The sequence below is a fragment of the Aulostomus chinensis genome, chromosome 16, assembly GCF_037954235.1.
Source record: "Aulostomus chinensis isolate RoL2024-O1b breed Wild chromosome 16, RoL_Achi_v1.0, whole genome shotgun sequence".
NCBI lineage: Eukaryota > Metazoa > Chordata > Actinopteri > Syngnathiformes > Aulostomidae > Aulostomus > Aulostomus chinensis.
This window is the reverse complement of record NC_141335.1, coordinates 7,978,990-8,001,885: the sequence shown is the minus strand read 5'-3', so window position 1 is coordinate 8,001,885 and position 22,896 is coordinate 7,978,990. Positions and strand designations below refer to the sequence as shown.

The window sequence follows — 22,896 nt, the reverse complement described above, 5'->3', positions numbered from 1 at the left end:
TCATATACGACTGAGACCAGACCCATCTGCCTCAGTCAAAACCTTTACCACCACACTCAACCCCAGCACAGCGCCGTCAACCGCCATCTAATACTGTGACCAGTGCTTCCGAAGCCTCACAGGAAGCAGACACCACACGGAAGTGTCAAATGAAACATGTAGTGTGTCAGCCAAGTCTGAGAACAAACAACAACAGCTGCGAGGGGTTGAAAAATGTCTCTCAGTGAGCAATTGGCTCATCATAAAATAGACATGATCACGAAATTGATGATTCAGAAGTGTTTTTCCGTCAGTTTGGGGACACCTAAGCGATGAGGGTGTTGCTAGTCATGGTTTTCATTGTGGAATCAAGAGGAAATGAAACAATGATTCACTGCTCCAGAAAGTTCTGACTAACAAATCATCCCTCAATTCTTTAATCATCTTAAACTTTAAAAGGCACGAGGGAACATGAGATCATTTTCAAGAATGTAAAACAACAGCATCGCTAGTATACAGTTTCAACTTTTAATTATTTATCCCTAATAATCAATCAATGAGGAAGTAAAAGAAAAACAACTCTAGGGTTACTGGGTCATTTTGTTTGGGTTGAAGCCACTTGAACGCTGTAGACATCCCACTGTTTTTGGGAATAACAAGCGGGGTACTTTACCAAACCACCTCTATATCTTCTGTCTGATCTTACTCGCTATGATATACTGAAGTTTCCAATCAGTGCTAATTATGTACTATAGCAAAAACTGTCCTAACATAGGAGATGAATGACAGCGCTGATGAGAGGTGGCCCTCGCTTGCCCTCCCACGCTGACCTGTGATGAATGCATCATTAAGGCCCGAACAGGAAAAAATGAGCCCAAAAAACGCTTTGAAGATACTGTGGACAAAACAAGCGCATAAATAATTATTGATAAAAGCATGTACCAGCCATGTTTTCTATAGCACACACTAATTCTAGGCTAAGGGCTTTAATCTGAAGCCATGCTACGGTGAGGCGATGAGAAAGTGTTTAGACACACGAGTGAGGGAAGACTGGAGAGCAATCAGAGAGTGTAACTAAAACAGGAAGACAGTCCGCTCCCATCATCATCTCCTCAATGACTTCACTTTAACAAAGCCGCTTGGACAGGATGGTGACAACTCATCAGCGCAAAAACAGAGCTGTGGAGGAACATGATGTGAGATGGAAGAGATTGAACAAAAACAAAGGGGCGGAGCGTCACAGCGGGAACAGGCAGAAACTTTCAGATGCCTTGCAACATTATGACTTGTGATAAAACTAAACACAAGGGAGGGTTTTAAGCTTTGGCAACATCCTCAGCAGCACTCAATCTTGTTCACCTCGAAGCAGACTGAGAAAAGATTAATATTACGAACTACGTAGGATAACAACATGCCAAAAAACCTCATCGGTAAATTCTGTTTACAGAAAATGTTCAGGATGTTTCTTTTCTTCATGAGGAGATTTGATGTTATTATCCTTCAGTTGTTCACGATTAAAGTTTGTACCTGCCTGCTACGCTTCAGATGGTTTGTTCACTATAAAAGGAGAAGAAACGCTTCGCTTCGATGCAACACATCAGCAAAGGCAACATGGAAGCACTCATAGATCCACCAGTCTGAACCCCGGCCCCCCGGCGCTTTCATGTCTTTCGTCTGTTGATAGAGCAAGAGGATGGTGGAACCTGATGATATATGGATTTTGATTGATTGAAGGATTTTGATTGAAGGACCTAAAACCAATGCACGCATTCCTTCATTCAATGGGTGGTGCAAGACAGCAAGCTCTTACGATAAATGGCGTCGCTTTCCGTCACAGGAACAAAACACAGTGTGATTTAGAGTTAGCTAAAGGTCAATCAAATGATGTTTGTTAAATCAGTTTTACTTCCTGTAACCACTAAAGTTGCACCATTAAATAATCATGTTGCCCCCTGGTGTTGCTGAGAATAATCTGCCCAAAATTTATGACACTCTTCCTCCTGGGTCCATACTACACCCCTCAATCAAGTTTGGGGGGAAATTGGTTTCATAATTTATGTGTCATCCTGATGACAAGCAAATGACCAGACAGAGAGACGCCACTGAAAACATCAGCTCCTTGACGAAGGTTGCTATGAAAGCACTCAGAGAGCTCATACCGCCACCGAGGAGGTCACATGGTCACAGAGCAAGAACACGGTATCATCAAAATGGACGAGCTCACACAACATGGTGTTGTAACAAATGTGTTTTCATGAATTTATCACAACACAGCACCACAAATTTTCGCAATGAACCAAAAGAGCGTGGAATACGGTAAATCACTGAACCTTATCCATCACAAGGTTTTGTGATTGACAGTCAGCAACCGACCAATTATATGTAATTCATGCTTGAGTGAAATACTACTATTAGCAAAATACCACTAATGGCTGTACCCTGCCAGTGGCCTAGAACAGTCTGACTCTCAACCCAAAGCTTATTCATTCCTACAAAAGCCAGAAATCTTTAACCTGGGACATACATTTATAGCTTTTTAAAAAGGGGGTAGTAATCTCCTAAAAGAGCAGCCACTCTATTTTTTGAGTTGAGTTTATTTAAACCAGAGTAAACAGGGTGTTATTTTAGAACTATTTGCAGCTTTGGACTGATACACACATGTCTGTCGTTTCCTGCAGCAGGATAATGAACAGTGTTTAGTTTGACAACGTTTTAACTACGAAGCCCTTGTCCGTGGTAATGAAGAAGCATGTCTTCCAGCACGAGGGCGTGGCTTGCTTTGATTATTCTTTAATCGCGGTGTTGACCCCAACATCAACACTATTAACACCAATTTATACAAATAATAACAGCGTGCAGACACACCCTTGTGTTTACTGTAACCTGTGTCGCTTTATCCACTCAAACTGCATCAGCAGATCAGTTCAATTACACAAGAGCATGCCGCCACTTACCGTTCTGAATGTCCTTCATATCAAGATGAATGCTGGACATCAGAATACCCACAGCCTGCGAACGCTTGTTGCTCAAAAGTTTCACCACCTAAATTTGGGGAGGACAAAAAGATGTCAAGAGTTACATTTATACACGTCCAGAGTGAACAGGGATGCCATTACTTCATATACCACAATCACACACAATACACACACACACACACACACACACACACACGAATGCAAGCAGACAATATTTAATATCTGACATGGTACAAAAGACAGGAACATCATTCCACTTTGTCTTGTTCCCTGTGTGGGAGGAAAAGCATTCACCGCAAACATTAGAACAATTATGATGCTGTCTCACTGATTTATGGCCAGCTTTTTTTTTTTTTCCCCTTCTCCCCATCAATCATCTTTCAGTGGAGCAATTAAAAACTTACAAAACACACAACAAGAGGCTCACTTGCTAAGTGGAGCATGATCACGCAGATCCAGGTGTTACCACAGACTATCTGCTTGGATTTATTTACGATATATTAAATGTTCTTGCACAATGTAAGATTTTTTTTTTTTTTTTTTTTTTACAGAGGAAGTGAAGCCTCCAAACTGATATATCATATTATAGTCAAAACTGATGTATACCAAGACCAAGACAGGTCCAAAAACTGAAATATTAACAACATTAGCAGAATGCCGTCTTCCGTTTAAGCATTCAGGGGTTGAATATCAGGCAGTTATAATGTATAACATAGAAATACTGCTTTGTGGTTGTATGCCTCTGCCAACCACTCAAGTTACACTTTAGATTAATGTTTGTTCAGGTTAATAATTCACTGTATGTGGTGGAGACATTAAGGGGATTTAGTCCAAAAAAACAAAACAAAAAAAGCAAACATCAACAAAACCATCGACCAAATTCTTTTTCAGCTCACCCTTGAGTCCCAGGTGGCAGCATTTGAGGTGGTTCCTCAAATGCTGCTTTAACTAGAGGGGAAAGACAACTCAAAAACCTAATGCCTTTGGTCCACGATATTTAAACAAGATAAAAAATCTTCAATGCGTTCATGACATTACTATGTTAACATGAAGACAATGTTTGATCCTTTGGCGATAAAACGTCATCACATCATCATTTCTTTCTAGGTGATGTTTGGGGGTTTTTTGGTGTTATTTTGCCCAAATCATTAGCGTGTGAGTTGTAAAGTTACGGCTTGAGATGTTTCACGTGTTGTCACAACGAACTTGACCTTTGACCACCAAAATATTTTCCATTCTTTCTCGAGTCCCAGTACACATTTGTGCCAAATGTAAAGAAATTCACTCAAGGAAGTCCCTCAATGCCTCCTGCCCACAGCGGCTGTCAGTGTGAAGGCATGAAAACAGCAACCATAGGGACTGTTATGGCTCTCAGCCTGCCTGAGTAAGAGGTCTCTGCGCTGGGTTGCACAGAGGTGAAGGGATGGGATAGGAAAGCCGTAGCCTACTGTGATCCAGACAGAACACTTCCACCGAAACCAGATCACACAGACCACAGATCTCTCAAACACACAGGAAGTTATATCATCAGGCCAAAACTGTCTGTTTTCCCGGCTCAACCCTCGCCTCAGGGAACAGGACATTTGAAATATCACGCACAACAGTTTCCACTGTTAGCCTGTGATAGCTTGTGTGGTTCAACTCTGCAGTGGCAGTCAAACAAAGTCATTTGTCGTGTTTTATCAGCTGACCAGAGTCTCCTTGAAGTGTAAACAGATTATAGTTACATAAGTTAGAGGATAATTTCTTTTTTATGTTGATTACAAGCACAAAACTCCTGTGAATCAGCAGCATTATTTTTACAGTGATGAGACAAAGCTGAATCCATGGACCACATTAGTAATCAAAATTATATTCGCAACAAGCATGTTCAGCAATATTTTGTGAGGACAACAGAACAGCCTTGAAAATTTAATCCAACACAGCATATCCAACAATCTTATGAGAACCATGTGTCTTTGGAAAGAAGGACATATGATTTAGTTATATGTTGATCTTCTGATCCATTTATCGTTTCGGGGATGGCGAATAAGAACCTTTCATACTGGTCTGAGTTACATGTGTGGAACAAATCCCTGAAGGACAACCTGAAAAAAAAAGCTCGAAGACGTGAAAATAAAATAGTTTTGATTGAATCTGTTGACAATCTGTTTGCAGACAAATCGCAGTCAACCAAAAATTTGTAAACAGTCCTTTGACAAGAATAAAAAAAAAAAAAAAAAAGGATTAATCTGCTACCCTGCCAAGCAAACCATTGTAAAGCACCTATTTATTTCAAGCATGTGGATTTTTTTTTTTTTTTTACGCCTCTGTGACACAAAGGTCGCAGCTAGGAAATCGTGTTGCAGTTGTCCATCCATCGCCTTAATTATTACCTTCACCTTACATTAATAAAATACCTGAGGAATGTCTTCAGAGAATTTGAATTTGGGATGAACATCCACTGGGAGCTGTGGATGAACTATAAACATTTTGGGGGTCAAAGGTCAAGGTCATTGTGACAGGTACACATTAAGGATGCTTTAAATTCAATATGTATGTATTTTTGGGGGGCATAAACAGCAACTCAGTGGGACTGGATCTGTGTTAAGACAAAAGAAGCCAATTAAATCATCACTAATTAATGACGAAAATACGTTTCTGTTGCAGCCGTACATGCAGGAATAACCTCCTTAAACTTTAAGATGCTTGTAAGAACCCTACATACATGTGGGGTGGAAAACTTTGAGCCTTCAGGGGTCCTGAGCAGTGTATTGGCATTCATTTGATCAGAAGTGAAAACACACTTGGCATCTAAAAAAAAAAAAAAAAAAAAATTTGGAGCACAAGTCAAAACACTGCTGCATTGACTCCGTGTGCCAGGAAACAAAGCCCAACATCTTCAATCTTAAACAGATGTATGTCACATACACTAACCCAGCAGCACATTCACTGTGTCACAATGTGCCTTGGTGCACAGAAGCATCTATCAGATTTTTTGACAGCAGGGTCAACTCTTGACACTGGCATCTTGTACTGATGTCAGCGTAGGTCTTTACAGTGGAGGAGTACCGACGTCAAAGCTGCTCTCTAGAGGCAGCTCTGGAGTGGATGCTTGTCCCTTCTCATCAAAACAATTGAACCCTAACACACAAGGGGACGAGGATGGCTGCAGTGATCAATCGTCTTGTGGTGGGGCTGGTCCTCATGAGCTGATCATGTCAAAGGCTGGCTCTAAATTGAGTCAAGACGTATTCAACACAGGATTTTATTCCCTCATTATTGACTTAAGTATCCTCTGCTCTTTTTCTGTGTCTGAGAACATCCATAACAGTATCATGCAGCGATGACCGAGAGAATTCAACCCTACGCCAGCTCAATTTGTCCCTTGTATCTCACATTGTAACCACAGCATGAGCTGCCTCTGGTGTATCTGGTATATCCAGAGCTCCATCATCACAGAACATCACGGAGAGGAAAATGTGTTTTGATAGAGAGGAGGTCATTCTGTCTGTCCCCATCTCTCTCTCTCTGTGCCCTATCTCCCAGATCAAACCAAGAGCACTAACACTACATCTAAGCCTGCAGGTGTAGCACTGCACTTCACAGATGCCTTTGCCCTTTATTGTGTCTCACTGATCTGACAGCTCCTGAGTGTCAACATGGCAGCTACTTCAGAAGTGTGTTTGAAGAGGAATTCCTGGATGAAAGTGTGATGTTCCTGTGGGGCTCACTTAGCTTTTCCCATGGCGCTTTAGACCGGCTGCAAGGTGATGCATTCTCCCTGAAGAAGTTTGTACTTCCTTCAGACTGATTTGTTGGCTTATTGTTGTTGCCTTAGTACTGACATATCATTATTTCAATTGACTGGTGACCTTTTTGGCAAACAGATGCCTATTTACACATTTCAGCAATAATGGAACAACATTATCATTCATCATGAGTTGTTTCCATCCACAAGTCCAATATTCAGTCTCCTTTAGTTTGGTTTTTATTGGCTCTATCAACTCCTGATAGAAATATTTGTCTCTTTAGCAGTTAAATGCTCCTCTGTGTTTATGGGTAGTGATGAACTGAAACTGAAAACTGATCAAAAGTCCACACTTGGCTGTTCTCAGATTTATATTCCCTCCTCGAGAAATATTGAAAATAGGAGGCAAAATAAATGAACTGTGATGAAGGGCAAGCCAACTGTCCCATGCCTGAAAAGAAACGTGGCAGCGGCAAAAAACAACACAGAGAATTAGGAAATTTTGAAAAGTATTATGCAAGGTGGCATCAGAAAACCACAAAATTAGGCATTTGTTTGCCCATCTTACTGGCTGTTAGAGGTTAAGGAGGTGCTCAACCACCGTCAAACTTTCTTGGGAGTTCAGTTTCGATTCATCACTTCCTATAAACCAGGACGATTTCCCATGTCTATGCCTCAGACCAGCATTTCATCTTGGCAAACATGGTCAGGCATTTCTACTGGGTCTCAATTTGATGGGAGAGGTCCTTCCCTGGTGCAACATTATTTATGATTTAGACACATCATTTAGCTGTATAGTACATTAGCATAAAAATCTTGACAAGCTCTTGTTTAAATTGCAGATCAAATATTTCTTCACTTGCAGATTGATGGAGTGGCATAAAGGACATCGGGGAGGAAAACAGTCTAAATCATACGGAGAGCATGATGGGAGGAACCACATCATGAAATACAGCTCCCAAGCTTCTCTCCTTCCTTCACTTTTTCCCCTCGCTCTCAACAGTCATCACCGTCGTGAGGTTTCCTTACCGCACGCGAGACTTTGGCTCAGTGCCACTGGATGGTCAGGGGGGAGTCGGGTGGGAGCCAGAGCTCACACCACATAATAACTGTCTGGCTGAAACAGTTCCTCCTGTCACTCATGGCATGTCGAAGTACGACAGAGTGCAGAAATTAAGGATAGGAGCCCTGAAGAGAGGCCCCGGAGGACATGCAATCAGCCATTTGTATAAACAAATAAGCACAGATACTGTGTATATATATATATATATATATATTCATAAAAAAATACCTGCTTAGCCTTGGATTTGCTGATTGTGTCTGAAATGGGCTTTTTCTTTTCCTTAACAGCACTTTTGGAGAAGAGTTCCACAAATTCTTCAAAATTCACACTTGGTTCTGTGATTTGCTCCCACACCAGTGAGCCATCGTTTCTGCAAGAGAGGTGGAAATGGGAATTATTCACAGCGCAAAAAAACCCCCATAATCTATCATGTACTATTTGGAAAACTACAGTGAAGCATACTTCTATAGTGTAATTCATATTGTTATTCCCCCAAAAGGCAACTTTGACGTTTCTTAGCTGTCTTTTGCTTTTTTAGTACACATGCAAGTTATACACTCAACAACTCTGTCAGCCAACTAATTAAATTTGGAATTCAGTAAATCAAGTAGTCTATTTCTAGATGTTTATTCAACTACAATTTTCCAAGCCTTATTAAGGAAAGAAAACCTGGTTCAAGTCAATTCACTGCTGACCGCAGTGTCTGGGCTGCATCACTTTCATTTTCCACAAGGTTAGCATCTCTATTGCCGTCACAATATGCAGCTGATCTTTATCTTAAGTGGACACGTTTCCTCTCAATTCTCTACTGTTGAGAGAATACCTTTGTGCAAATGATCCATATCTATCTTCACTTTATAAAGCATATCCTTACTTTTTAGCATGCAGCTGTATGCGTGTCCAATAGAGAGGCTTCATTGGCTTGGGGGGCTCAATCACAGCCTTGGCAGGGGGAGCTTCCTGGGCCATCATGGAGGGCATGAGCCCTGGTGGTGGTGGAGGCCCAAAGCCTGGAGGTGGGGGTGGAGGAGGAGGGCCCATTCCAGGTGGCGGTGGTGGCGGAGGGGGGCCCATCCCCGGTGGGGGAGGAGGTGGAGGAGGAGGTCCAAAACCAGGTGGGGGAGGAGGAGGAGGAGGAGGAGGTGGTGGTCCGAAACCTGGTGGTGGAGGAGGGGGAGGAGGTGGCGGTGGTGGACAAGGTCCAAACCCAGGTAGAGGAGGGGGTGGTGGCGGAGGAGGTGGAGTAACACCCCCAGGTAAAGGAGGTGGTGGAGGTGGAGGGGGGGGTGCACCTCCAGAAATGGGAGGTGGAGGAGGTGGAAGCGTACTGCTCTGCTGCCTCTGCTGGCACATGCAGACAGGACACTCTTTAGATTCGGGAGGGGCAGAAACTGATGATGACACACTGGTTGAGCCTCCACTGAAAGGCACATTTAACTTCAAGCCCTCCTCCAGTGGCGAGGTCTGGACAGACACCTCCTGACTCATTGTTCCCAATCTTCCTCCCTTTATCTGTGAGGCCTTGTGGTTGGCTGCACCCAGAGCTCCCATAATATCTCCACCGCCCTTTGCCGAGGAGGCCTGTTGGCTCTGCAACACAGCGATCTTAATCCGCAGGTCATCGATGGTCCTCTCCAGCTGCGGGATGAGACAGCTTTCATCCTCTGACGATGACTGCCCTGACTTCAACCTGCTGGATTCTGTCTGTCAGCACATACAGCAAAAAAAGAAAAAGAAAAAGCACTGAAGTTACATACATAATCAAAGTCATGAATAAAACAGCAATTTATCCTCTGAGTCATAATTTAAAGTCTTGTTTAAGAGCAGGTAGTCAAACCCCTCCGCTCCTCGAAATGCTGAGAAGCAGACATGAAATGTGGCTGTTAAATCTCGAGCATATTATCCCTCAATAACTTGTGCTTTATGAACAGTAAAACACCCACAACTGAGGGAGCTTAGCGACAAGGCTATAGACGGGTCAAGAAAGTCCATTATGTCTAGACTCCATCAGACCTCTGGCTCCAGACTGGTTAGAGCGGGGATGAGGGGATAGCGAGAGATTTGACCCCAGAGACAGTGAGTCTCCTTGGGCCTCAAATGGGGAGGGTCTGTGCCTGCTAGTACACATTCCCAAGATGTGGTCACATTGTTGAATTTTAAAGAGAATGTTCATGCAGTATAGCCTTCCTAATTTATTAGCTCTTGAAAGAAAGAGGGAGGTTCTCTGGGAGCATGTAACAAGAATTCCAAGACAAGCCTGACCTCTGGTGGCCAAAGAACAATTTACAGGCATTTGGGTGGTGGAGCGCATCTACATCCAATGATCGAGATGAGTTTTTCCAATGTGTTGACAGGTCATGTAATTTCATATCAGATGCTATTCATAATTAGCACTTAGAGCAGCATCTTATACTATATATGCGATACAATCCTTTAGCAACCACCGTGTTCTGTATTTTTTCAATAAAAAAGTAATTTTAATATCAAGTTCCATTTTTTTTGTTTTATTCAAGTTTGAGGAAATAGAGCCGCCATATTAAAAAAGAATATCAAGAATAAACCAAAACAGTTCCAAGTACAGTAAAAGAACCAGAGTACAGAAGTTTTAATACAAAATGTTTATCTGCCACACTGCTAGCAAGAAAGTACTAGACACATAGTGTAGACAAAACAAAAATACTGTAAAATATTTGTACATGAAGAGTAAATGTAACCAACCGGAGAGTGTAGTATTCCTGCTGTCTCGCCTGATGACTGATGCAAAGGGGATCTCAAGTTTTGTCCTCTGCCTGTCGGTCGCCCCCCGTAGAATTCCCACAGGTGAGGAGAGACTGGCAAGCCCACAGATGCCCAAGTGTATAGCTGCTCCTCCTGCACGCAGTTTAAACAACCGGAAAGTACATAATAATAATTAATATCAGAGACAGGTGTATTTGTACATGCCTGAACACACGTATGAGAAAGGATCTGAGGATGGTAGCAGCTCTATCCGCAAGAATGAGGTATCCTTTTTAGGATAATATGCAGCTGGTGTAGAAGCATATGTTTTCAGCCTTTATCTAGTCAGTGCAGTAAAGACGTGAATTTGAAGGCTAATTATCTACTTCCTGCTTATTGTCACAAGACATCATTATGTACACAAGTTACAGAAGACACACCAATTAACATTTTGTGGGCTGATTGAATGATGTTGCTGTCATGCCGGTATTTTCTGATTGAATCTGCGACAAATTATATGCATTCAAGAAACATGCTGTCCTCACTTGACATTTCCAAATAATCTGGAGTCACTCAGGTCGCACCTCATTTAACAAGGGCCATAGATGCAGAGATACAAAGTTTAACAGCACACACAGAAAAAAATGGTTCCTGCGGTCCTCCTCAAACTGGTCTCTTCCATAAACACACGGACATTTGCATGCATTACTGCCTTTAGATGCCTCGATCGCAGAGCGTCTCTGCAGGTAGTCTCTGCCCAGTCATTATTTTGTGAGCAGACTCTCTCCTGTGGGGTCACCGTGGGTCTCCATCTTTAATAAGAATGCTAAAATAAATTTGCTTGTTGGTGTGGTTGCAATACGCTCCCGGGTCAAGGTCAATAGTATTTTTAATGAAAGGCCATTTTCTACATTCTCAACAGAAAGCAGCTAATTTAAATTTGAAAACCAGTACTTGTAGAATCAAAGGATTCAGCTGTACTTAACTGTGTACCATACCAGATAATACTAATGCGGGTTTGTCCCTTAAACATCTTATATCAAATGTCAAAAACTATATTCTCCGAAATTAGCATGAAGAGCTACATGCTAACATGCCCGAGAGTAAATGAAATCATCAAGATAATTAAATCAGTTTCATATTTGTGGAAATGGAAAGTGTTTGAGAGTCATTGGTGAGCATGATTTACACTCTTTGAGATTCGGGTGTTCTATCTCTCAATCTGAGATGATCATTCTACAAAGATGTTTCCTGACGCCTATCCTCAAAACCAAACCCATTAGCTACAGTAAATGCTGTTATCCTGACGGAAACCTGCAAGCTCCCCACTGGTGGCACTGTTAATGCTTTGGTGTTCTATCACCGCATGGATAATTATTCAAGGACACTATAAATGAATGTAATCTCATTTAAACTTGACCACCTAACCCTATGTTAATGCCGCACTTTCTAATATCGCTAAGGCTAATGATGTTAGTGCTATTGCTGACAGCAAATGGCCTAGTTATACTATAGTCTTTCCAGCATGATCCAGTTACCATGATGCATGTGTAACAACTGAATCTGATTTGCATTTACAGCCAATCATTAAAATTAATGTTGAGGATAGCAAACATTTCCAGGAGTTGGTTAATACTTTTTCCCCCAAGTTTGGGCATAAGATACAACTTAAAATACACACACAGACATGATAAAAAGCAGGTCGAATTGATGTAAACCTCAAGTATTTATGCACAAATAAATAGGTTTTTAAGTTTAAAAGAAGTGACACTAATTTATACAATGTCCTTGGATACTCATCCAGCCAAAACAACCCTATCTAATTTCAGACAGCATGCAAAACAAGAAACCAACCACTTGTACATTTGTTCTCTCCAGCAAAATACTGTAATGAAATTGGATACAATGCCATAATAAGGTAACAAAGTGGAAGACAAATGGGAGATGACAGATAGGGAGGGGGCAGAGGCTGGGGATGGGGGTGGGAGGTGTTGGCTGAGGTGATGCAGTAAATGATTAATTTTGAGATGGAATTTTACCGTAAAAGGAAAAGTTGGGATATTAAAAGGTATTTAAACAAAAAGGTTGCAGTGACGCAAAAGACAGATTCCAACGATCAAAAAGTATTTCAAAAGTAGGAAGACACAAAGAAATGAAAATGAGACTTGCACTTTGTGTGACAGCAGCAAAGGTTATTCTTGGTCAAACTGAATAATGTAAGACTCCAAGCCAAGCCCTACACTAAAGCAGGCAGAGAGTGAGGACAAAAAAAAGAAAAAAGAACGATGTCTGATCCTGACATGGTGAGCTTTTTGCTGGGGAAGAGCAGCCTGAGCCCAAGGCACATGTTGTTGTTACATAACATGGTCAGCAGATGGTCTACGCAAGCACAGATATGTGTGTGTGTGTGTGTGTGTGTGTGTGTGTGTGTGTGTGCGTGCATGCATGCGCGTATTTGTGAGTATGACTGAGTGTCAGAGGGACAACCATTAATTCAGCCATGCGAGGAAAAGGCTGAACACGTACGAGAGTCTGAAAATGTCCTTTTGTATAGAAGTGCACGTGTGTTTTTAACGTACTCACACACTCAACGGTGGACCTTTGACAGTGTCGAACAGAAAAAGAAAGCCAGAGTGCACCCTGCAGCCTCTGCCATCATCATTGTATTTCAGAGATTTAGATTCGTGCGGGCAGAACAAATTTAGAGTGTGCATGTTCTTGCGTGTCATCTTGCTTCTGAGTGTGTGCGTGTGTGTAATTTAGCCACTTTCATGGAAACAAACCAGATTGAAGACCAGCTGACTGGGAACAGCATGTGCAGTTTGGAAACAAGGCTTTGTCCCCAAAAGATAAAATGCTGATTTTGGGATCAGTGGTCAAGATTAGCAACGTCAACCTGTGTAAATACTTCTAATGTTTCAATTTCTTTGGTTAAATGCAATAAAGCAAAAGTTAACTGGGACTCACAAGTCTCACTAGGACATTTTTCATTCTCACTTGCCATCTGAGTTAGCGTGCTAGCAGGCTAAAGTTAGGTGATTTGCGCTAAGCTGAAAGTACAGGTGGTTGAAGGGAATACTTTGCTGGTATTTGGCCATAAACAAGAGTACTGGAGAACAATTTTAACTAATGAGGCCATTTGATGAAAAGTCATGGGATTATAATTCCTCCATGGGGAACATGCCGCCAGTGCAGCTCCTACAGTCTGTGGCGGGGCTAAAAATACCACTTGTCATAAAAGAGATATATCATCCTGACATCTCATGATTAAATAAAATTAGAATTTCATTGGTTTCACTTCTGAGACATAAATGTGCCGACACCGAACAAGAATCCACATTCATTTTAACTCTACCTGAGAACATTATCATTTGTTACGCACAGTACTCTGTTTTATGGTCATATATTCTTCTATCCTACCAATTCAGCTGAATGGAGTCAGCTACAAGGTCACATGACAAAAATGCCCCTCGCAGTGGCGGAGGTGAACAGAGCAGGGAAAAATGTAACAACGCATGCATATTAGAGATTAGTTCTGAGCAAATTGTTACTGGAATGGAAAATTAAAGATTCATGAAATCTAGTTTCACTGAATCTTTATGCATCATCGCTCTTTGCATAATGAGATGTCTCTGGGATAAATCCCAGCGACAGTAAATATAGAAACACACAGAAAAACATGTTTTGCTGAATTCACAAGTGAAATGTGCTGTGAGAAATTACTCACTGTCATTCTTTTGTAGCCCTTAGGACAGTCGCTAAAGATATGCACTGTAACTTGGTGTCATAAAACTTGTATTTGTGGTGTTTTGTTATTCAGTGCATACATTATTTACCTCCAAGTTTTTTTTTTGTTTTGTTTTTTTTCACACTGGAATAAACACTGCAGCCGCACACACCAATAACTTCAACTTCAACAAGCCCAGTTGATGGCACTATTTTCTGTCAGACGAGACGGGCTACACGCAGCGAACAGAAATGTCTTACATTAAAAACTGGTTTGGTCCCTGAAGCAGTGCTGCCACCGTGGTGTTCTCCTGTGCTGTCGCTGAAGGGGTGCAGCAGACCCTGCATCAACATTCGGTGACACAGTTCCTTCGCCTCCTCCTCTGTAGATCCGTCTTCATGATTCATACACAGCCTGTCCAGCAGAGTACGACCTGACAGGAGTAGAGAGAAACAAAAAGACGCATTATTGGACTCCGCTGTGAGGGTTGCTTTAATTTGAGATGTCTCAGCGGATCTAGACGACACCTCATGTTAATCACACCAACGGGCAGAAAAAGTTTTAAATGTGATAATTAAACACCTACATGTGCAAACTCACACGACGTGACTAACTTGAGAGATGGTGTTAATTATGCAGCACTTGCTTCTCAAGATAACACAAAAACAATGAGATGCTAAACAGTAGCAAGACATTTCAAAATCCAGATTTAACAAACGATTCTGGTTCTAAGTACACCAATACATCAACAGGCTATGATAGAAAAGCCTTGGATGCCGGGCAGAAACAAATAAAGCCTGACATCATGGTGCGGTTTTATGTCTGAACATAATAAATATGAAAAGACAGCTAGTGTTTCTCGAGCGAGCAAAGGCTTTTATCATGTGAAACCGAACGTGAGCTCCAGCTGTGAAGGACTATTTGTCAGTATCTCTTATTCCTTTTGCAGGTTTGTAGCCTCCTGATAGGGAGTAATCCAGGGTTTTATTCATAACCCCGCAAAACCATAAAGACATTATTACACTCAATATAACAAAGAATTACTTGGGGCTTGATTTCTTTTAGAAGTTATATTCTTATTTCGTGAAGTTTTAACATGAAAATATTGCGTGCGAAAAGTAAAATCTGTCATGGCAGTACAAAAAATGTACCTGATGTCTTGAAATAAGTTTACAGTGTCTAAAAAAAGTGGCCCCTTTTATCTACAGTAACTGAGATCTGACTTTTTTTTATGTGATTCTTATATTTTGTTGTAATGGGATTTTTCTGTGCAGAAATATATTCTTGGCAAGTCACTAAAGTTTTAGCAGTGTACACAAATACTGTGTAAATGTGACGAGAGGATGTTTAGCCTGAGCAAACATTTCAGAGGATTTGTTTTTTTTTTAAACCACATGAAATTTTGGAGATGAGTCTGAAAGGCAAAATCAAAGCCAACGCTGGAACTGTTTTAAGTGTATTTTCAAAATGATTTCCTATAAATGAAGACAATTCAAGAAACAGACCAACTTTATTCAGTTCTGGAGTGAAATCAGCCAGAATTGAACTCTCTCTCTTCTTTATGTTCTCTCACTCAATACAGAATATACTCAATATATTAGATACACCTGATAAAACCGCTCCCTTCACGATGGTCAGAACGGCCAGTCTCTACTGAGTCTGTTAGAGATTCTGCTTTATTTAAGTGTGAAAATCCCAGCACTGTTGAGTTGTGAATTTTATAGAATAGTTTTGACCTTTCCACTTGATTTATTACATCTGTAAGCGTTTCAAAAGACGTTTTTATGGTGACATCGCACTACTGCATACATAAAATGTATACAGATCTATGACATTCCTAGTATTTTGTCAATCCCATGTCATATAAATGACAGAATAAATCCGCACAAAAAGATGGAACATTATAATCACCCTGAATGGTGGATTTTTTGCCAGTTGGTACACAGCGTTGCGTATTAATATAATTTAGATGTATCATCGGTGTTCTGTATGTCCTTCAATCAGTAAACACTTGATAAGACAAATGTTGGTCAATTTTGGGGGGGGGGGGGGGTTAACTTAATCAGTGAAAACGAGATGGAAAATGTTTGTCTGAAACCAACAGAAGTCATCATACTAAAATGTGGCAAAAAAAGAAAAGTAGCGGCCCATAAACCCTGAAGAGACACATTAAGGCTCGCCATGACATCAAAACTCTCCAAACGTGACATTAATACTACATTTAAATAGTTTGCTTTGAGTAAGACAAGTACTAAAATGCTCAGATTTCCACTCAGCTGAACCATGACTAAATCAAAAACACGAGGATGACTAATATGATGAAAACAAGGGGATTTCACACTGAACGAGGACTGAATTAACAGAGAGCTGCCACTGTCAAACACTTGTTCCAGATACAGCGTACCTTTATTTTTTATCTGCACTGTAAATTCACCTGATGAAATGCGAACTGATCTGATATCATGACGAATTTTTGTCATGCACATAAACCGTCACTTTGGTTCAGCATCACCGGCGCACGCTGTGTGCATGTGCGTGTGCGTGCGTGCTTGAATGCGTGTGCGTGTTTTAGTCTCTTAATCCAGTTGAATCAGAGGACAGCATTGCTATGGGTGGGTGGCACTGTTGTCATTCGTCCCTGATTTATGAGCCACGGGCACAGACAGTGGAGAGCAGCTGAGCTCTTGAAAGGCACCACAACAGAAAGGACAACAGAGTGGCATTGTTTTATTAGAGGGAGGCATTTGTTCTGATGACACACTCTCAATAGAGAACCGCCACTGTTTAATTTTCATGAGCTATTGAACTATTAGTTTAAACAAAGTACCCCCACCGTGATCATTTGTTTCATATGATCATTTGTAAGTCATTAAAATTTAAATCACCGTGCAATTTCGTTAATCATTTTATAATATTATTGCGCAATGAGCTTCAAATGGTGACGGATCTCTAAGCCAAACAAACCAGAGTCATGTCACGCCTCTTTGGGAAATCCTGGCCAAAATGTAAAAAAAAAAAAAAAAAAAGAATGACTGATGACCTGGCTGAAATATTTCAACAGTAGGATTCATTGTTTGCTTGCCAGGAAAAGGTTGTTTTTGTGAGAGCGGAGAGGTCATAAAAAGGTTGAGCTTGAAGAAAAAAAAAAAAGTTTGATTTGGCCTTGTTATTGTTTTATAATTCAATACATTCAAAGAAAAAAACAATTATGTGTTATTTGTCTCATCAAAGCACAGTGAAGCGGTTATATCTTACTAATAGCTGCCATAAACCTCTGCAGTGCTTTAATATTCCTCACTACAAGCTTTGGCCCTGTTATTCATGGCCATTTAGCCCAATATCCCCTGTTTTGCTGGCGTATGTGATCACATGATCAAATTTTTTCGAAAAAATCAAATTAACAGGTGCACTAGTTCTGTGGTTGACTAATATTCCTGAGTCTCATTCTCTATGTATTTAATTCATGCTGATTTAGAGTGGACCTACAATATGAACCTTTGCTATGGGGTTAGTAGGACGTGACGTAAAGTGGCCAGATGTCTTCGCTCAAAAATATCACATCGTTCTAATCCTTTAGTCTCTTCTCATTCATTTCTTCCTCTGAGACAGACTTCCTAGTTCCCCTCCAATCATTTTGGCTCTCTGCTACCTGTATATAGACTGATGCCGGGATTACAGGGATTAAATTCTTTTTCTAGGCCAACCTGGAAGTCAGCGTCGCCACAGGTTCCCTCGACCGAAAGTCAGCGGGATTTTGGATTATTACAGAAAATAAGCTTTGTGGCAAACAAGTGTTTATGAGACTTACATGTTGTGTTTAGCAAGGTAATTTAAATAATCTGATCAATGAACAGCACTTAGATGCAAATGAAAGGAGTAAATGCTAACGTTGTGCTATAAACTGACTGCATCATAGATGCGTGACTTGAACGTCACCACAGCTAGCTTCACGCTTCGTCTCTTCTTCGTCAACATGATGCCGTAAATTAGCGACAACCTTTTTAGTAGGATAAGACGCATAAAACTTCAAAATTCATGTGTTTTTGTCTCTCAGTTCTGTGGGCTTAAAATACCTGTTGGTTCAAAATTCAAGAGGACATTTTTATTTTTAGGGTGACATCATTTCATATCTTTCTGTTTTACCTGCTCATATGTGACTCACCAGAAAAGATATCCAGGTAAGGTGCTGTGGTCCTGGAGGCCCGGCGACCATACTTGGCTCTCCTGGAGCCCAGCGTCCAGTAAGTCCCACCTGTTTGCCCCTTCTCTAGTGTTTCCTGCTCTGATTTGGCCCCTCCACCTTGTCTTCTTCTCAGCTCATCTAGTTCTGTGGACCAATCAGCAGACACACCGAGGGGTCCAGCAATTGAGCAGGACCTCTGTTTACGCCTTCTGAGCCCCTGAACCCCGCTGGGTTCCTCTGAAGCAGCAGTGGCATCAGTTTTCCTGGGCACATTGGGGCTGGTAACGGGGGAGCTGATAGGAGAGGTGAGCTGCCTGGTGGTGGTCTTAACATAGGATGGGTGAACAGGAGGGTAGAGTTTGACAGTTGAGGGGGAGCTGGAGGACATTTGGATTGGCTGAGAGACACCAGGGCTGTCTGGTGTTAACTGGTTGCTGGACATGCTACCTTTCCTCCTTCTCAGGGACAGGAAGTCTCGTCCCACATTATCCTCTCTCTCCATAGAGAGGTCCATGCTGCTCACACTCTTGTGAGTCCCCATCGGCCCTGCTCCTGGTGGGTCCAAGCGGACACATGGCACACACATGGTTTTGCTCTCTGCGGTCCAATTACCTTGACTCTGCTGTGGGTGCAGGAGGGGGCTTTCCAGGTCATCCTGGGGCTCTTCAGCGCTCTCGTAGGAAGTGGTAGTTGCTATAGTGTCTGGGAAGCTGTATGTGCTGTTGGTCTTTGGAAAAAGGCTGCCACTGCTTCTCTCTGTGTCTGGGGCTGAGGAGGGACCACTCTCACTCAGAGATTCTGGACCAGATGAATTTCTGGACATGGGTATAGCGTGACTTTCGTTCTCTGATTTCTTATCCTCCGAATTTACTTGTCGAGCTGCATCATCAGCCTGGGGGGGCAACACTCTCTTATCTAAGCTAAATGCCTTTTGAGACATCCCACTGGTTTTGCTCCCTTCAGTGGTCGACCCGGCTGATAGATGGTCCGCCACAATGTCTAGAACCATGTCACCAGCCACACACTGGTCTCTCATGGCCTGCTGGATGTCAGAGAGCAGATCTTCATTTTCACCAGCCGCTGAGTGAAAACTGTAGAGGTCAGCATCCGACCCGGAGCTCATCTTCTTTCTGTCTGTGGTCAAGCAGCTGAGATCGCCTTCACCATCTGAGAACATGCCCATCTCGTCGGCCGATAGACTTGCCTCTGCACCAGGTTTGAGCCCTGCTGTGCCGTAGTGTGCCGACCTCTCATCCTCCAACATCTCATCCTTTGACAGTGCCTTTGCCTTGGAGCTCTTCCTAATCTTCATCCCAGAAAACATAGAACTCTTCAAATCAGACTTTGATTTCTTCCTACCATTTTGTTCTCCTCCTCCTTTGCTTATCTTGCTGGACTTTTTAGATTTTTTATCCACTTCCCTCTCATCAGCATCGCCATCACAAGAGACATCCTTTCCTGTTCCCCCACCTCCTCCTTTCTTCTGCTTTGCCTCCTGGTTGCCCATGTTCCTAAGCAGGCGGACACCCCTGGCTAACAGGCCCTGCTGCTGGGGTCGAGGCTGGGCATGCTGGGCTTCCTCCTGGGCTGCTAGTGTTGCCGGTCCTTTGGACAGAGTCCCGTCAGAGCTGACTAATCCCTGCTGTTTACCCACCACAGTTAAAGGCAGCTGTGAGGATGATGTTGCCTCCCCCCGTGCCGTTGATGCTGATGATGAGGGGAGGAGGAGACTGGCACTGACAGCCTCGGGCTCACTACCACTCGCTGCTCGCTCCCCCCCCCTCCCAAGCGCATCCTCTCTCACTCTCTGATCCTTCCTCTCTTTTTGCCCCTCCTTCCCAACCCCATCTGCTCCTGTACGCTCAGCTGTCTTGCATAACGGGCTGCTGTTCGAGCGAGCAAGGCGCTTATGCTCTGGAATGTGTTGCTCTTGTCCATTTTCATGTTGAGGCGAGAGAAGCGGCTTCAGATGCTGCGGTTGATGCTCTAAAATACTCTGATGTTGATTAAGGAGCGAGTGCTGTTGTCTACGGAGGATGTTGGTCACACTGCTCTTCCTCCTTTCTTTGAAAGTGGTGGTGAAGAAACTCTCTTTCAGAAATGGCACTTGGGTCTCCACTGTCTTAATAGTATGCATCTTCACCACTGTTCATCCAGGGCAAGAAGACAGGCTGGACCGGCTGAAGTAAAGGGAAAGGGACAAGTTCAAATCACACGGCTTCTTTTTATATTCAGGCTAAACCTAAGTGAACACAGGAGCATTGACGGACACGAGTGTGTTCAAAATAGAAACAATGACAGAAATGCAAGCCACCATGGGAAGTTTTTGTATATCTTATAATATGTTCTTGTTTGGTTTCTTACATGAAAAAGCTCTTTTTACCTTTTTAGACAGCAAAACACGAGAAATATTACATCACTGCTTAGAATGTTAGCATGCATCTAATACAGCAAGCAATGGCAGACAACATTAAATTAAATCAAAAGTTTATATGTACTAGGTCAATATGGAGCCGAATGACCATTAAAGCAAAGAAATGTGGTTCGGAGCTCCATTTTATTTGCATAGCACAATTAATGGAAATTAATTTTAATTGGGCTTACTGCAATTTTACATCGCTGGAAGGTGCAATATTTTTGTCAGGATAATTGTGAGTCAGAATATAATTTTCCATTAAATATTATGTTTCTACAGATATATCCTTACACACCATCGCCTACAGATGGAAGAAAACATTCGTTTGTACAAAGTCACACAAAGTTACACCATAATCATTTAAATTGGGTTTTCAATATCAAAATAAGATATTTTTCAAAATAAAGCAACTATATATCTATATATCAATATATTTATACATACAAAGATATATATCTAAATATCTATATATCAATATATTTATACATACAAAGATATATATGCATATATATATGTATAGCTTTCTCTCTCTCATATATGTGTATGTGTGTGTGTAAAATGAAAAAATGCAAGTTATCTCATGACACTTGCAGAGTAGAGTCCTACTTTTTAAATGAATTTAGACTCAATTCTTCAAGAGCAAGCACATCCGTGTCAGCCGTGATGCAAAACATCCTTTTTTTCAGTATGTCGAGCTAAGAGTTGACGTTTTCCTCTGTAAGTCCATCCGTGTGTGTGCCTGAATCAAGACATGTCTGATTAAAGCTTATGGGTGTGGTGCAGGAGAAGTTCAGCAACTAACACTAATTACAAGCATCTCATTCTTAAATAAGGCGATAGGATGTGGCTTTAACCAAGAATAGAAACACAATGGTTGAAAGCTACAACAATTTTAAATCACAAACTTTCAAAATGAGTATCCTGTGTCAGTGTTTGGCTGCTTGCACATTCATTCTAGATACAAAATTAAGTTTGTCCAGACTTGAATAACAAGTCTTGAACGCTTCAGAAATGATTGCTGCTCTTGTTAAAAGAACATCACTTTAAAATCTCGTTTACATTCAAACGCATAGTCAAAGGTAAATATGTACATTTATATGAAATGATGAAGAAAATTCGTAGAAAATCTCCTAGTTAAAGTTCTTATATCATGAATGACAGTGTACTTGCCTGGCTGGTGGATCCTCCTCAGTGATTCTGAACTGACTGAAGAAAACAACACAAATGGGTGTTTGTCTTCCTCTATGAGCCGCTCCTTAGCCATGGGTCACATGAAGTTGGTATTTTCCTCATCACATGTCTGGTCTCCATGGCCATCTCCCATTAGTGCTGTCTGAGACTCTCCTCTCTAACTTCATCAGGCTTTTACACAGGAATACACAGAACTGCATCAATTCTGGGACACCACCGCTCTTTGTTTATTCGATCAAGTCAAATCACAAGCTGATATTGTTATAGTGTTAGACTGTAACACAGGGATCATATTTGTCACATCTACCAGCGCTCCTAATATCACACTCATCAGTGTTCTCGCTTTGGTTGCTGCAGCCTGCTGCCACTTATAAGTCCATCCCTCCAATCAGGGAACGAGATTCAGCTGTGCCCCCCTGAAAAAAAAACACCTCTCCCACTCACACACCCTAACCCAAATATACAAAGAGGGACATGTAGTTCATTAAATGAACATAATAGACATGAACATATACTTAATTCAAGTTAAAAAAAAGCAACTGATCATGTGACCATTAGCCACAAAGTGAAGACGGAAGTAATGTTAGAACATAGATATCTGATATACTTTTATATGATGTATTTTTCAACATACGTAGCTTCTTTATGCAAGATTTTTAACACAAGATGCCTACCAAGGGACTGCAGATGAAATTTAGCAAACTCAAAGAGAGTTTTCACATAAAGTAAAAAAAACCAAACAAACCAAAAAACAGCAACCTTTTTATTGAGAAATAATTCTCACTGAGTGGAAAACATAATGTTATGGTTCTGGAAAGAGGATGGTTTAGCTGTCACGGGGCCACTGGAAAGAATCTGCATCAAAATTGGGAATTTCTCCAGGAAAGCACAGTTTGTTTGTTTTGAGCGTAGAC

General features: G+C 41.6%; 1 protein-coding gene across 1 annotated transcript in view; it reads right to left on the bottom strand.

Annotated features, from left to right (window-relative positions):
- The window catches only part of fmn2a (formin 2a), a 43,887-nt gene extending 21,575 nt beyond the window's left edge, over positions 1–22,312 (bottom strand). Inside the window, exons 1-7 of the mRNA XM_086179906.1 lie at positions 21,962–22,312; positions 18,355–20,555; positions 14,453–14,625; positions 10,466–10,618; positions 8,622–9,451; positions 7,976–8,117; positions 2,934–3,021 (exon numbers count right to left, since the gene is read on the bottom strand). Coding sequence (XP_086036032.1) covers positions 2,934–3,021; positions 7,976–8,117; positions 8,622–9,451; positions 10,466–10,618; positions 14,453–14,625; positions 18,355–20,512 — 3,544 coding nt within the window. The 5' untranslated portion in view covers positions 20,513–20,555; positions 21,962–22,312. The remainder of the gene's footprint in view (positions 1–2,933; positions 3,022–7,975; positions 8,118–8,621; positions 9,452–10,465; positions 10,619–14,452; positions 14,626–18,354; positions 20,556–21,961) is intronic.
- Positions 22,313–22,896: the final 584 nt, after the last annotated feature.